At 39.3% G+C, this 17474-nt stretch overlaps 1 protein-coding gene across 7 annotated transcripts in view; it reads left to right on the forward strand.

The window, feature by feature from the left end:
* The window catches only part of GRAMD2B (GRAM domain containing 2B), a 117437-nt gene that overhangs the window by 34604 nt on the left and 65359 nt on the right, over positions 1-17474 (forward strand). For 3 of the 7 annotated variants that reach the window (XM_028849173.2, XM_015140672.3, XM_028849174.2), the window contains exon 1: positions 15150-15430. The exons of 3 other annotated variants lie outside the window; for them this stretch is intronic. In XM_028849173.2, coding sequence (XP_028705006.1) covers positions 15367-15430 — 64 coding nt within the window. In that variant the 5' untranslated portion in view covers positions 15150-15366. 7 annotated transcript variants of the gene reach the window in all.

Genomic DNA, 17474 nt, shown 5'->3' on the forward strand with positions numbered 1-17474 from the left:
AGTTTAAAATGTTCTAGTGTTACATACTGAAATAAATATTTGAATAAAAGTAGGCAGAAAAAGTCCTGCCTAAAATCTCATTTGTCATAATTTGAAGCTTTATTGTCAAAGACTAAGTAAAGGCAGAGAAAAGGAGGCATTTATCCACAGAAAAAAAGTAAATATAGAGACAAAGATCATATTTGTGTCTAAAAGAAAAAGGATATGTATGTTGTTGTTTAGACCTTCATTCTATTATTTTACTAATTCAGAATACATTTTTTACCAGCTCTGGCTAAAGAAGTTTGAGGCTTTTCTTTTCTTTTTACTTTTTAAAATTGAGATTTAACTTATATATATTAAAATGCACAAATCTCAAGCATACACTCAATTTTTATATATGCATATACCCATGTAACTAACCACCACCTAGATCAATATGTAGAACATTTCCAGTGCCCCTAAAAGTCCTCTACCCCCTTCTCAGTCTACAGCCCCAAGGCAATCACTATCTAAACTTTTAAACAGAGAAGATAACAAAAGTAGAAAATGAAAAAGAAATCCTAAATTTGATTTCATTATATTTTCTGTTGTGTACTATTTACAGAGCTTACTTATTGGAGGTTTAGTAACCCCTGGATACCCAAGGCTTTAAGGAATTAGTTCACTGGGTGATAAACTGAAAAATCATAGCCGGGGGCTTAAGAGAAGCAGCCTTTAGGTTTTTACTGTGGAAGAGTCAGATTACTGATGATTTCTTTCTTCTAGAGAAAAATAGGTAAAGAAAGCATCTGGAGAAATAAGCCAGATAGCTTACCACCTCACTGTCAACAGAAGTATGATTTTCAATGAAGTTTGAACACAAATTCTGTTTTGTGGTTCTAAAAGCCAAGATAAGTAATAACAATAACAAATTCTTTATTGGGTCATAAAGCTATCTGCTCTGTGCATAAAGAAATGCTTCTGATTTGACATCAGTGGAGCATGAGCTTGAGTGTTTTTCAAGTAATTGTGATCATTTTACATTCTTGCCACATTTGCTTTCACCCCACCTTTCTGATAAATTTCAAGCCATTTAATAGAAGTACAAAGTACAGTGAGTGACAGAGGTAAGTAGCCTACTTGGACAGCAAGGCAATCAGATCCAAGATTTTGGTTCATTAGGTGCATAGTCTCAACAACTGAGCTAATATGATATTTTAGTTAGGTCCCTACTATAGATTGGCTGTCAACAAATGTTACAGACAGGGATACCTGTTAAGATTGAAAAGAGTCTCTATTATAAACATGCCAGAACAGCAGAACTAAATCAACACTGTCCTAAGTAAACCAGGACATACAGTCACCCTAGCTATCATAAGCCTCTATTCCATTAGAGTTCATATTGGTTAACTCTTCATTCCAATGACTCTTTTACTACTTCAGGGTGGCAAAAGCATCTTCCTTTCCTTCCTCTCACAAGAGGAAGAAAAAACAAATAGACAAGAGAGATTATGGCTGAATATAGCAAGTTAAACATAAAAATGACTGTGATCTAAATATACAGTCTTAACTTCTGGATTCAGCATAAATAGGGTTGAGGATTCAAATGGGGACAGAGGTCACATCTCATACATCTTTAGTAACTTCCTCTAGCACATGGCATAATACTTCACACACTGTGGATTGCCATTAAGAGGACTGGTGAACTAAGGGAGGGCAATATTCTCAATTTGTAAAACTATTACTCTGGTTAATAATGACATGATGGTGGTGATAATCAATAATGGATATGAATTGAGTGCTATGTGCCTAGTATAGTGTGCTAAGTCCTTTGTATATATTGTCTCTTTATATTCTTTAATGATGCTATATTATTTTTGGGTTTTTTAATGATTATCTTTCTATTTTTTTATAATTTCAACTTTTATTTTAGACTTGAGGTACATGTGCAGGCTTGTTACCTGCATATTGCCTGATGCAGAGGTTTGGGGTACGATTGATCTCATCACCCAGGTCCTGAGCATAGTACCCAGAGGTTTTTCAACCCTTGCTCCCCTCCTTCCCTGCTCTATTACTTCCCAGTGTCCACTGTTGCCATCTTTATGTCCATAAGTAACTGATGTTAAGCTCCCACGTATATGTGAAAACATGTGATATTTGGTTTTCTGTTCCTGTGTTAATTCACTTAGGATAACGACTTCAAGCTGCATTTGTGTTGCTGCAAAGGACATGATTTCATACTTTTTATGGCTGCATAGTATTCTATGGTATCTATGTGCCACATTTTCTTTATCTAGTCCACCATTGATGGGCATCTAGGTTGATTCCACATCTTTGCTATTGTGAATAGTGCTGCAAGGAACATACAAGTGCATGTGTCTTTTTGGTAGAATGATTAATTTTCTGTTGGATATATACTCAGTAATGGGATTGCTGGGTCGATATGGTAGTTCCGTTTTAAGTTCTTTAAGAAATCTCCAAACTTCTTTCCACAGTGGCTGAACTAATTTACATTCCCACTAACAGTATAACAACTGTTGTTATTATACACAACATTCCCATTTCTCCACAGCCTCACCAGCATCTGTTGTTTTTTGACTTTTTCATAATAACCATTCCAACTGGTATATGGTATCTCCTTGTGGTTTTGATTTGCATTTCTCTGATGTCAGTGATGTGGAACGTTTTTCCCTGTGTATGTCTTCTTTTGAGAAGTATCTGGTCACATCTTTTGCTCATTTTTAAATAGGGTTATTTGCTTTTTGCCTGTTCAATTATGTAAGTTCCTTCTAGATTCTGCATATTAGATCTTTGTCAGATGCATAGTTTGTGAGCATTTTCTCCCATTCTGTAAGTTGTCTGTGTACTCTTGTTAATAGTTTGTATTGCTGTGCAGAGCTCTTTAATTAGGTCCCATTTGTCAGTTTTTGTTTGTGTTGCAGTTGCTTTTGAGGATAATCATAAATTATTTCCCAAGGCCAATGTCCAAAATGGTGTTTCCTAGATTTTCTTCTAGATTCTTACAGTTTGAGGTCTTACATTAAAATATTTTATCCATCTTGAGTTAATTTGTGTATATGGTGAAAGACAGGGGTCCAGTTTCATTCTTCTACATATGGCTAGCCAGCTATCCTAGCACCATTTATTGAAAAGGGAGTCCTTTCCCCATTGCTTATTTTTGACAATTTTGTCAAAGATCAGATGATTGTAGGTGTGTGGCTTGATTTATGGGCTCTCTATTCTGTTCTACTGGTCTATGTGTCTGTTTCTGTACCAGTTCCATGCTGTTTCAGTTACTGTAGCATTATAGTACAGTTTGAAATTAGGTGATTTGATGTCTCCAGCTTTGTTCTTTTTGCTTACAATTTCCTTGGCTATTTAGGCTCTTTTTTGGTTCCATGTGAATTTTGGAGTATTTTTTTCTTATTCTGTTAAAAATGATGTTGATAGCTTGATAGGAATAGCATTGAATCTGTATATTCCTTTGGGTAGTATGACCATTTTAACAACATTGATTCTTCTAATCCATGAACATGGAGTGTTTTTCCATTTGTTTGTGTCATTTATGATTTCTTGCTGCAGTGTTTTATAGTTCTCCTTGTAGAGATCTTTCACCTCATTGGTTAGATGTATTTCTGGGGTGTGTGTGTGTGTGTGTGTGTGTGTGTGTGTGTGTGTCTATTTTAAATGGGATTGCATTCTTGATTTGGCTGTCAACTTGAACATTATCTGTGTATAGAAATGCTACTGATTTTTGTACATTGATTTTGTATGCTGAAACTTTACTAAGTCATTTATAAGTTCCAGGAGCCTTTAGGCAAAATCTTTAGGGTTTTCTAAGTATAGAATTATTTCATCAGCAAAGAGAGATAATTTGACTTCATCTTTTCCTATTTGGATGCCTTTTATATCTTTCTCTTGCCTGATTGCTCTGACGAGGACTTCCAGTACTATGTTGAATAGGAGTAGTGACACTCGGAATCCTTGTTTGTTCCAGTTCTCAAGGAAAATGCTTCCAGTTTTTGCCTGTTCAATCTGATGTTGGCTATGGCTTTGTCATAGATGGCTCTTATTATTTTGAGGTATGTTCCTTTGATGCCTAGTTTCTTAGGAGTTTTTATCATGAAAGAATGTTGGATTTTATCAAAAGCTTTTGCTGCATCTGTTAAGATAATCATATGGTTTTTGTTTTAAATTCTGTTTATGTGATGAACCACATTTATTGATTTGTATATAATGAAGGAAACTTGCATCCCAGGAATGAAGCCTATTTGTTTATGAAGAATTAACTTTTGGATATGCTGCTGGATTCAGTTTGCTAGTATTGTCTTAAAAATTTTTGCATCTATGTTCATCAGGGATATTGACCTATAGTTTTCTGTTTTTGTTATGTCTTTGCCAGGTTTTGGTATCAGGGTGATGCTGGCTTCATAGAACGAGTTAGGGAAGAGTCCTTTCTCCTTGATTTTTTGGAATAGTTTCAGTAGGATTGGTACCAGTTCTTCTTTGTACCTCTGGTAGAATTTGGCTATAACTCCATCTGATCCAGGGCTTTTTCTGGTTGGCAGGTTTTTTTATTGCTGATTTCAATTTCAGAACTTGATATTGGTCTATTCAGGGTTTCAATTTCTTCCTGATTCAATCTTGGGGACTATGTGTTTCCAGGAATTTAGCCATATCCTCTAGAGTTTTTTAGTTTATATGCATGGAGGTGTTTATCATAGTCTCTGAGGATCTTCTGCATTTCTGTGGGATAGACTGTAATGTCACCTTTGTCATTTCTGATTGTGCTTATTTAGATCTTCTCTTTTTTCTTTGTTAATCTAGCTAGCAGTTTGTTGATCTTGCTTATCCTTTCAAAAAGCCAACTTTTGGTTTCATTGATTCTTTGAATGGAATTCAGTCTCCATTTTGTTCAGTTCTTGTCTGATTTTAGTTATTTATTTTCTTCTACTAACTTAGGGGTTTGTTCTTGTTTTTCTAGTTTCCCTAGAGGTGATATTAGATCATGAATTTGAGCTCTAACTTTTTGAGATGGGCATTTAGCACTATAAACTTTCCTCTTAACATTGCTTTTGCTGCATCCCAGAGATTTGGTATGTTGTGTCTCTGTTTTCATTTCTTTCAAATAATTTTTTGATTTCTGCCTTAATTTTGTTGTTTATCCAAAAGTAATTCAGAAGCAAGTTTTTTAATTTCCATGTAATTGTGTAGTTTTGAGAGATTTTCTTGGAATTGATTTTCATTTTTATTCTACTGCATTCTGAGTATGGCGGGTATGGTTTCAATTTTTTTTAATTTATTGAGACTGAGCATGAGGTTGAGCATGGGATCAATCCTGGAGTATGTTCCATGTGCAGATGAGAATATATATTCTGTGGTAGATGGGTGGGGTGTTCTGTAGATGTCTTTTAGGTCCAATTAGTCAGGTGTTGAATTTAAGTCCAGAAATGTCTTTGTTAGTTTTCTGCCTTGATGATCTGTCTAAGGCTGTTAGTGGGATGTTGAAGTGCTCAACTACTGTCTACGTCTTTTTGTAGACCTGGAAGTACTTGTTTTATGAATCTGGTGGTGCTCCAATGCTGTGTGGGCATATATTTAGGATAGTTAAGATTTCTCATTGAATTGAACCTTTTATCCCTAATGATTCTATAAAACAGTTGCTACTACTATTCCAGTTTTTCCCCATAGATAAGAAAAATTGTGGCTTAGAGAAAGCAAGTCACTTGCCCAAGGTAGTAAAGTACATATTAGGATTCTCAGATTAATCCGACTCAACCATTCCCTTATTCTACCCCCCAGTCAGGACTCTCTTATCTCCAGGACAACTCCCTCAACTAGCTCAAACAAGGAGAGTTGTTTACTAAAAAAATACCAACACCAATCCCTTAGACATCCAGTGCAGAAAAGTAAATACTGTAGGACCACCTGGGAAATACAGCTAAGAAGCCAGAAATCAAGACTCTTCCCACCAGTTCTCATCACCTGATTCTTTGTAGTGTCTACTGCAAATTTATACAATATTTTTTCAAATTCTGGGGGCTTCAGATTCTATAAGACCAATGTCTGTCTATTTCCAGTGTCTGAATCACCCTCTGATAGGTGTCTTATTAGACAGCTTATTATATATGTAATATAGATATTATATATGTAATAAAGATAACTTTTTAATTTGATTTCCTCAACTACTAAAAATAAAAACTAAATTCTGATTTTAATTTGTCTGGGATCCTAACACACAGGGAAATGTTCTGTTTTCATCTGGTATTCTTGCATGTTGTTGTTGAGACAGGGTCTCACTCATCACCCAGGTTGCAGTGCAATGGCTCAGTCAGTCATGGCTCACTCCACCTTCGATCTTCTGGACTCAAGTGATCCTCCTGTCTCAGCCTCCCAAATAGCTGGGACTGTAGGCACATGCCACCATGCCTGGCTAATTGTTTTAATTTCTTTTTTTCTAGAGACAGTATCTCACTATGCTGCCCAGGCTGAGCTCAAACTCCGGGGCTCAAGCAATCTTCCTACCTCAGCCTCTCAAAGTGCTGGGATTAGAGGCATGAGCCACCATGCCCCACCTGGTATGCGTTTAAATGTAGAAGCTAATGCAAATGACAGAGCCCTATAGGAAGATGGTAAATGCACTTATCTTCTCAGGTGAATAGACTTCAATAACTACCCTCTCCTCATGAAAATGTTTTTAAGGTTTTGAAATTGGTTTATACAACATTTCTATGTAAAAAGTCTCCCCTACCCCATGCCTGTAGTTTGTCTATATAAAGACAGAAAGAAGAGATTCTGCTATAACTATGCAATCTAGGGCCCTTTCCTTTGGGCCAGTAGTTCTGTTACTTCAGCGCTGTATTCCATTAATAGAATCACATTCCAGTACAAAGCACAGAGCTTGGACTAGAGCCCAGTTCTCCTGACTTCCAGCCTAGAGCCTGTTCTAAAAGTTGTTCAGATGCATAGGGGATGCAGGGGGTGGACAACTAGGAACGAGTGGTTTGTGTGTGACCCAAAACAAAAGAACACAAAGCATCAAATGAGCAGCCCTTTTCCCGTCTCTCCATTTAACACCATGATGTTACACTAAGAGTCGGGTTGCAATATGGTTTCTGAGTAAGGTTCTGTGTGTGTATGTATGCTTTGTAAATATCTGTTTATTGATACATTTCTCCTACTGGACTGCAAACTCACTTATAGCAATAATGGTGCTTATTTATTTTTATATCTCTGTCACCCAGAATATGGGTTGACACGTACAAGGCATGCAAAATGTTTGTTGGAAGGAAGGAAGGGTGGGAGGGAGGGAAAGAAGGAGGGCTACACAATTTGCCTCAAATGAAGGTTCTATTTAAAAGATTCAACCAAAAAGTGAAAGTAAAGAAAATCTGTGGCTACTTGAGAAAAGTAGAAAAACTTCCTTATGTGCCTGAGGAGTAGAAGTCTTCTGCATTCCCTTCTGTCTTGTTCCCCCTTTCCTTCCTTGTTTCAAGTTATTTGTTTCGAATGATTTTTAAAAATGAATAGTGCTACATAGAGAAGAGACTGAAGAAAAGATAACAAAATGCTATAATTACAGAAATTGTCAAAAAAGAAAAAGAAAATATATTTTAAAAGACAAAAGTCAGAAGAAGCAATAAAAAGTATATAAGTGATAGAAAGAAAATGTGTAATGTATAGAACACTAACCATGATTAAATATTAACTACTTCAAAATGATCTGTCAGTTGCAATGCATGGATTGCATTGTTAAAACATTTCACACGGAGAAAAAGAACATGCCAACAGGAGGAAAGAGAAAGGCCAGGACTAATACTGATGGTGTGATCATCAGTTCCCAAAACAAGGCAAGGAAGTAGCTGTATGAATGTTTCTCTGAGAAAATATGAGAGATTCCATAACTCTAAATTGTTGCCTGTGGATTATAAACAGTGATTCTTGGACTTGCTCCGGGTCTAAACCATCTGAGAGTCATGGGACCTTTCTAATCTGGTAGAGGCACTTGCACTCCACTAGGAGTCATCTAGTAAGCAGTATGAACCAAATATTTTCCTTTTTGTTATGGGGAGGAAATTGTTATCATAGTTCTTTTTCACTTCTTTTCTTCCTGCAAAGTGAAAAAAGAGTAATTATTCAACATTAGAACATCTCAGGTCGGTAAGAGTTCCACAGGAGTATGGTTGAAATACAGTGGTTAGAAAAAAACCACTCAATGATTCATTCACTCAACAAATATTTATTGAGCATCTAACATGAACTAGGTACTGTGAACACAGGGGTAAACATGACCAACAAGGTTCTTGTCTTTGAGAAGATTCCATTCTTGTGGGAGAGGACAGATAATAAACCAAAGGACAGAAAACATATTTTCTGTGAGATGCCATCCTTCTCCCACCAACCTTCTCCTCCTCCCTTATACTCCAGGCACAGTGGAGAACACTGGCCTTCTTTCCATTCTTAAAATATGCCAAGCCCAGTCCTGGCTCAGGGTCTGTACCTTCACTCTTCCCTCTGGCTGGCAAGCTCTGCAACCAGACCTTCACGTTGCTTCCTCCTCACTGAAGGCTCAGCCAAGATGTCATCTCTCAAAGAAGCCTCCCTGATCATCCTGTAAAACAGGACTCCCTCAAGTTCTATCCTTTTCTATTTTATTTTCTTTATATCTCTTACCCATTGAAACTGTGTTATTTATGTACTGACTTGTTAAATTTTCAGTCTCTCCCACTAGAATGTAAGATCCACAACAGCATGGGTTTTGCCTATTTTGTTCACTTCTATATATCATGCATTTACAACAGTACTGTTAGAAATGTCCATTTACCCGCATGCCTAATGACAAAGTATCTATAGTCAGAGGGTCTAATCTATTATCTGCACTGTGATATCTGGTCTCCCTAGATGGCCCCCAGTGAGCTGGTATTCACATCTTGTATAGTTCTCTCACCTTGAATCTGGGCTAGCCCTATGGCTCACCTTTGACTAAGAGAATGCAGCATAGGAAAAGCTGTATGACCTCCAACTGTCTCATAGGAAGCCTTGTAGATTCTACCTTGGTGTTATAGGACACATGGTCTGGAGGATGCCAGAGAACAAGTCAAAAAATCCAACTGTACTGAGATGGCCATGCTGTAAGGCAGCCAAAGCTAGTCACGTGGAGTGCTGCACAGACACTGAAATTCTCAGCTGGCCCTCAGCCCTTCCAGCCATCCCAGCTGAAGCACCAGACCTGGGAATGAAAATTCCATCTTGCACATCCAGCTTAGCTGAGTCTTCAAATGACTTTAAACCAGGCCTTTATCTGAGTGCAAATGCATGAGTGACCACAAGTGACAACCATTCAGCTGAGCCCAGTCAATCCACAGAACCACGAGAGGTAATAATAAATTATTGTTTTAAGCTACCAGGTTTTGAGGTGGTTAGTTATCCAGCAACAGATAACTGCAAAATGCAGCCACCAGAGAAAGCTCTAGATTCAAACATTTCTTTCCCCACAAACATTGTATTCACACCTGAAGGTCCTTGGGTTTTCTCTCCAACACACTCTCCTACAAGATGTGTGTCTTCACTACCAACAAAATTTGTTTTACACTGTTCACTCTCTTACAACCCTAAAAGCACGCCCCTGCAAGTCAGGAAAACTGGATCTTTGTTCTCATGAGACCACTGTAATTTTTCTCCAAGTCACTGAACTCTCTGAAAGCTTGGGCTTTGCTCTGAAAAATCATGGTGGAATTTTATTTTGAAATTGTGTTCAGTGTGCGGCAGGCCAAATAGAAAGTAAGAAAGAACACAAATATATTAAACAGATACAAGTAGAAGAGTCCTAATTGAAGCAGGAGAGACTGCATTGAAATAGTAGCAGGAAATAGGCCCAGGAGTCAGAATACCTAAGTTCAAGTGCTGGGTCCTCCCCTCACTAGACCAAAGAGCCCTGGCCTCTTGCAGAACCCAGCATGAAAACCACCGTGCCGGATGATGGCAGGGGCCCTCCCAATTCACACATGGTGATCTGTAATATTTGCCATATACAAAATGGGCATGTATTTTAAAACTTTGAGATAGATATTACTGTATTGTTTCTGTGGCATCATTTATTTTAATTCTTAAAAAATAACATGAACTGGAAGAGTTTTTTACTGCTTCTGCTTTCTCAATGAACCAGATTTAAATTAGTGTTTCAAAACTACCCTCTGGTCCCTGGACCAGTAATCCCTTGCCATCTTGCCTATTCCTCTGAACATGAGTGCTAAGCATAGTGGTTGCTTCATCTGTAGGAAGAGAAATAGAAGATTTCAAATATCCCAATCTGCAGTATCACTTGGCTTTGGAAATATTGGCTTAAAACTACACTACTAAATTTTTTAATCTTATTTTCAAAGCCCTCCAGCATAGAAGATTCCATAATCTACTACAGAGTTCCATTCCAGTGTCTCATGGTTATATTCATTGGGGACCTTTTCTTCTATTGACATAAATCATTCAACAAAGGCACCCATTCAGATAATGCTTCTCAACTTTCATTCTTACAATTTTTTTGAAAGTCTTAGAATTAAGTTCTTCATTGTCACTGTGTGTTTCTCTTCTGAACTCTCTCCATTTTCCCCCCATTTTCTTCTTTAGATACTGGCTTTAATTGAAAACAGGAATGGTCTGAGAAGTGTTCCTGGAATCCTTTTACTTATAAAATATCATGCATAGTTAAGTTATTACAGAGCTTCCAGGTTTCATCTTGATAAGGTCACCAACATCTTCTAAAACCTATCATCAGACAATATGCAAAAAAGTGATGATACTTACCTATACTTATATTGGTTAATAAATACTCACCTCACCACATGTTTTAAGTTAGGTAACTATAATATTTGACCACGCATTGTGTATTAGTCCATTCTCACACTGCTATAAGGAATTACCTGAGATTGGGCAATTTATAAAGAAAAGAGGTTTAATCAACTCACCGTTCTGTGGACTGTGCAGACTTCTGCTTCTGGGAAGGCCTCAGGAAACTTACAATCATGGTGGAAGGCAAAGGGGAAGCAAGGCACCATCCTCACATAGTGAAGCGAGGAGCGGGGAGAGAGAGAGAGAGAGAGAGAGCAAAGGGGGAGGTGCTACACACTTTCAAACAACCAGATCTCATGAGAACTCTATCACAAGATAGCACTAGGAGGGTGGTGCTAAACCATTAGAAACCACCACCGTGATCCAATCACTTCCCACATCCAACACTCAGGATCCCAATTCAACATGAAATTTGGGTGGGGACACAGAGCCAAACCATATCAGCTTGCAACCAAATCTCCACTCAAGTCTCTAAACACATTATTTGTACTTTTTCCCCGAGACTATGAACAGATGCGCAGTGTATGTGCTCAATGTTAAGGAAGGCCAATATCTGACCAATATCAAACATCAAAGCTATTTGCATAGAAGCTCCCACCCACCAAAGGTGTTATGTCTGGCATCTTCTACCAAAGTGGTTTCAAAACTAGAAAAAGTATCAGCTAGAAATCTTCTTTGCTTTTGCCACGTGCGGTGACTCACGCCTGTAATCCCAGCACTTTGGGAGGCCAAGGTGGGTGGATCACCAGGTCAGGAATTTGAGACCAGCCTGGCCAATATGGTGAAACCTCGTCTCTACTATAAATACAAAAATTAGCCGGGCGTGGTGGTGTGTGCCTGTAGTACCAGCTACTAGAGAAGCTGAGGCAGGAGAATTGCTTGAACCTGGGAGGCGGAGGTTGCAGTGAGCTGAGATTGTGCCACTGCACTCCAGCCTGGGCAAAAGAGCAAGACTCTTTCTCAAAAACAAAAAAAAAAAGAAAGAAAGAAAAGAAAAGAAATCTGCTTTGCTTTTGAAAACAAGAATTTAGATTCCCAGAGACTTACGGGAAGAAAAATAATGTCTCTTATTGGTGCAATGTCAAAGGGCATCCTAAAACATATTTTAGGCATAATCTTTTTTTCTTGTCTCCTCTCTCACATGTCATAGGCATAATCTTATATCTCTATTTTGTCACATGGCAATGACATTTCCTTTATTGTTTATCTGCTGTGCCTCTTGAATACTATATTCCATATATTACTGTATAATAGCCCCAAGAATAAACAAATTAGGTAGTTGTTTAACAATGCCTTTTAAATGTAAGCAAACATCAGTATGTAAAATAATGTAGCTTACTTGCTCCTTTCTAAGTGTTCCACTCTAGGAAAAGACTGATATTTTCCCTACCTGCCCTGTCTTCCACTTCAACCTCAGCTGCTCCTTCTCCCTTAAAACCACACCATTGGAAGACCTCATACCATGTACTAAAGAACTTCCAACTATTTCAGGGTAACTGAGCGCTCTTTAACTGAGCCATAACCCACGCTAAGACTGCTTTGAATACTTGCCCTTACTCGTGCATTAAAAGAGGCCTGACCATGATTTCTCAAAAGGGTAAACATAGACTACCATATGACCCAGCAAGCTTACTCCTAGGTATATATCCAAAAGAAATGAAATCAGGGACTCAAACATTTGCACAGCCATGTTCATAGCAGCATCATTCACAATCAACAAAAGCTGGAAACAACCCAAGTATCCATCAACAGATAAATGGGCAACCCAAATGTGGTATATACATGCAATGGAATATCATTCCGCCACAAAAAAAACAAAATTCGGATATATGCTGTGACACGGATTGACCTTGAAAATATTACACTGAGTGAAATAAGTCAGACACAAAAGGAAAAATATTGTATGATTCCACTTATATGAGGTAGCTAAAACAGACAAATTTATAGAGACAGAGAGTAAAATAGAGGCTACCAGAGGCTGGGAGGAGGTGGGAAAGACACAGTTATTGTTTAATGGGTTTAATGGGAGTTTATGCTACGGATGATAAAAAAAAGTTTTGGGTACAGATAAGTGGTGATAGTTAAATAACATTGTGAAAGTGTTGAATGCCACTGAATTATACACTTATTAAAATGATAAATAGTAATGTTATGTATATTTTACCACAATAAAAAAATTACGTAGGGGGGAAAAGTCAGTCTGATCTGAGCTCTGTAATGAGAACTTGGAGGGCACCTGAGATTTTAGAGTCCTCATCCAGAGTTTGGGAAATTGACAACCTCATCTCTATTCCAAACCTATCCCTATTCTGAGGAGGGTGGGGATCTCAAGCAAAGACCTAGAGGTGAAGGCATCAGGAATGTCCCCAGGAAGAGACAACTATGGGCACCAAGGAGACAGCCTTCAAGCTTTCAGGTCACCCAGAGCTTTCTCAGTCCCATCTAGCACAGCTCCTGCAGTCAGTGGTCAGGAAGAAAAAAGAGAGAGAGGCCTGACTAAGCCAACTCTTCTGGAATTTATGTAAGCTTTTTTCTTTTACTTATTTTTCAAATGTCACAAGAATCAATTTTGGAGCAAGCAGGCTATAAAAAGATGTTTTTGTTCTCTCAGCCTAATGATACATATGTAGAAAGAGAAGGAACAAGAAAACTTTGGACAGAACTTGCACCTCTAAAATGTTTGAAGTTATTTAGGTTAGGTGTTTTACAAACACACGTACACCCTACATACATACATACATACATGTACATACTATGGTTGCATAGTCTTTGTAATATTCTTAAATCTAAACTTTATTTTAAAAGAAAAATGAAGGACTTGCAGCCCCAGAACATAGTTAGTAGTTTTTTCCCAGGCATGTCATGCTCTACTGTTGCCACTTGTAATTGTTTTAAAGTCAAGTCAGGCTTCCAATAATAACGTTTTATATTAATTATTCTAATTGTCAACTACTCCATAGCAAATTAGAAAACCACCAGCAAAAATGTTATTTGCTATAACAAATCAATGTTTATACAAGCTTGCCCAACCTGCAGCCCAGGACAGCTCTGAATACAGCCCAATACAAATTCATAAACTGTCTTACAACATTGTGACATGCATGCACGGATGTTTTTTGTTTGTTTGTTTGTTTGTTTGTTTGTTTGTTTGTTTTTGAGATAGGTCTCACTCTGTTGCCCACACTGGAGTGCAGTGGTGCATCCTGGCCCACCGCAACCTCCACCTCCCAGGCTCAAGCGATTCTCCTGCCTCAGCCTCCCAAACTGTTGGGATTACAGGCGCCTGTGCCATCTCACCCAGCTAATTTTTGTATTTTTAGTAGAGACGGGGTTTCACTATGTTGGCCATGCTAGTCTCGAACTCCTGACCTCAAATGATCCACCAGCCTCGACCTCCCAAACTGCTGGGATTTCAGGCGTAAGCCACCGTGCCCGGCCCCTGCACGGACCTTTTTTAAAGCTCATCATCTATCCTTAGTGTTAGTGTATTTTATGTGTGGCCCAAGACACTTCATCTTCTTCCGGTGTGGCCCAGGGAAGCCAAAAGATTGGACACCCCTGGTTGAGAACAATGCCTGGAACTTGTTTGCTCTCAAAAGTTCGTTCAATGAATGAATGAACAGATGCTTCCAATGCAAAACCTTAGAACCAGCAAGTCAAAATGTCACCAAAAGGAGGGAGGAAGAGGCATTCACGGTACTGGTTGAGTGCATAGTAAATAAGGTACTTGCACAACTGTGGGCAACAAAGAGACGGCTTGGGAATTATCAAACACCAATTTTGATTTTGATGAGAACAGTCATAACCCAATATTTGAAGATTTTGATGGTTGCTTCTTCTTTTCCCCTCAAAGCCCCCCAGAGAACGATGAAGGGTTAACCAAAACACCACCAAAGGCAACCACTTATTACCTTTGTTATTCCCACATAAAAAATTGAGCAGAGCTATTGTTTAAGCAGAAGAGGCAGTCCCTCAATGAAGCAATATCCTGTTTGAATAATTTAGGATGGGGCATAGGCCAGCCCACACAGTGCATTTGTGTGACAAGGCGTCCCACTCAGACATCTCCATTTCCGGTATCTAGAGTCGGCTGCCCTCTTTAAAAATCCCCTTGTTACAGTCAGGATAGAAAACAAAAAGCCTAATTTACCAGGAGGCTACACAGATTGTGCTTTCTTAGGCAAATGTTCCACCTGCTTGGCCAATTAGCTTCCTCTCCCGAAAGACTCGTTCAACAGGTTTCTTTTTTCTCTTCTCTGCCTCCTGGGTTGGGGAATGAGGCTGTCACTTCGCTTCGACCCTCCCCTTCCCTCCCTCTGGGCTCTTCCACTCTGGGTCGGACCAATCGCGCCCGCTCCGACGTGTCCAGGTCCGCGGCCCCGAGAGCTTGGCGCGGCCCGGCCTGGATGCGCGGGGCAGAGGGTGCAGGGGAGGGCACGGCGCCGCTTGCTTGGCCTGCGCCCCGGGACCTAGAAGCCGGGACGAGCCGGGGAAGAGCCAGGCGCGCGGAAGTCTGAAGGTGTCCTCCAGACACGGCCCCGATGACTGAACTACAGCAAGATGTGGAAGACACAAAGCCTGCGAAAGTGCTCGGGAAAAGGGAGAGCAAAGTTGGCTCAGCCCAGTGAGTATTCTCAGCTGGGACCCATCCAGGGAGGTGGGAGGAGCGCAACCCAAACTTCTCTGCCCCGGGACGCGTTTTGGGTGGATGCGGATTTCTGGAGTTTCTACATGGACAATCTTGTGGCGCTCTCACTCGCTCGCGCTCTCTCTCTCTCTCTCTCTCTCTCTCTCTCTCTCTCTCTCTCTCTCTGTCTAGATACTCAGTTAAGGAGACGGTTTAGATTGATTGAAAAGTCTACTGTAGGTTTTAAACAAATTTTCTTAATTCAAAACTCACTGGATGTTGGGAAAATAATTTTGTAGAAAATAAGCCTAACCACATTGAAGCTCAAAGTCCCAACAGAGCCCTTCGTTTAGAATGACCGTTTTCACAAATTCATTTCAGTTCAGATAATTGAGTGTCTACTTGTTCGATAACGATGGGCAACACAAGGATAAATGTTATTTTGGATCTGCCCTTCTGGAACTTCAACAGCAGAGTGGGGATGGGGGAGGCACAAATGAATATTACTGTACTTCAAGGGACTTTGATGACCATTGCCACATTAAACACACAGACAAGGTATGATAAAGAGTTTAGCCTATAACTGAGTCTTCTTACTGTTAAAATATTTATCTATTTTGCAGGCTTTGGTAAAATTGGTTTGGGAGGAGGAGTTGTTTGTTTTTTCCTACAAAGTGGTATTTTCTAAGCCTACTGAAGTCACTTCTAATTCAGTCTATGATTTTAGACGCTAACCCTTCTGAGCTCTAAAACTCTTGTTTTGGTATCAGGATAAGAGTAATTTAGGAAGGAGGACTATATATTATCATAAGGATATACTGATGTGATAATTCCACTTTGAAATCATTTTAAGTTGCCAAATTTTTGTGCTTAGAAACCCAGTCTAACTTCTGTTTTGAACTTCATAACTTAGATTGATTATCACTAAGCTCAAAGTCTTGTTGAAGTCTGGGTGTCCCAATGGATATTTCTTCTAAGAGGATTAGAATGACTTGCTCCTCGCAATTTCCCTGCGTCTGTAACTGCATACATGTAGGCCTCGTCACCTAGAGCCTTAGCCTCCTAAGTAATAGTAGCTGGCACTTACTGAGAATGCTTACTATGTGACAGGGAGTGTGCTCAACACTTTAAATGCATTCTCACAAAGAATGAGGCAGGTGCTATTATTTCCATGTTGCAGATAAAAGCACTGAAGCTCTGAGACTAGGCAGAGTCACACGGTTAATAAAAGAGCATCCAGGATTCAAGCCCAGGTCTCCTAACTTTACAGCATGAACTTACAACCACTATGCTGTGCACTGGTTCCTCTGTTCCAGAATCTATGATGGCCTTCCATGGCCTACTATTAAAAATGGGATCCTCTGCCAAGATTTTAAGATCCTTCATGATCTGGACCCACACAGACCATTGCAACCTCACTTCCTAATACTAGTCAGCATGCACATCTTTTATAGCCAAACAATCATACTAGCAGCCCTATACTTAAAGGGGTGATATGCAGCACTCCCGTGTTCATTGCAGATTACTCATAATAGCCAAGATATGAAATCAGCCTAAGTGTCCATCAACAGATGAATGGATAAGAAAATGTGCTATGTGTACACAAGATGCAAAATCAATCTAAGTTGTCTATCAATGGATAAATGGATAAGAAAATGTGGCATATATACACACTATTATTCAGCCCTTAAAAAGAAAGATCCTGTCATTTGTGACATGGATGAACCTAGAGGACATATGTTAGGCACAATAAGCCAGGAATAGAAAAACAAACACTGCATGATCTCACTTGTGTGTGACATCTAAAAAAGGTTGACTCAGGCCTGGGACTGTGGCTCATGCCCATAATCCCAACACTTTGGGAGGCCATGGCTGGAGGATCACTTGAGCCCAGGAATTTAAGACCAGCCTGGGCAACAAAGTGAGACCCTATCTCTACAAAAAAAAAAAGTTAAGCATGATGGCGCACACCTGTGGTCCCAGTTACTCGGGAGGCTGAGGTGGGAGAATCGCTTGAGCCCAGGTAGTTGAGGCTGCTGTG

This window comes from Macaca mulatta, chromosome 6 (assembly GCF_049350105.2).
Source record: "Macaca mulatta isolate MMU2019108-1 chromosome 6, T2T-MMU8v2.0, whole genome shotgun sequence".
Classification (NCBI taxonomy): domain Eukaryota; kingdom Metazoa; phylum Chordata; class Mammalia; order Primates; family Cercopithecidae; genus Macaca; species Macaca mulatta.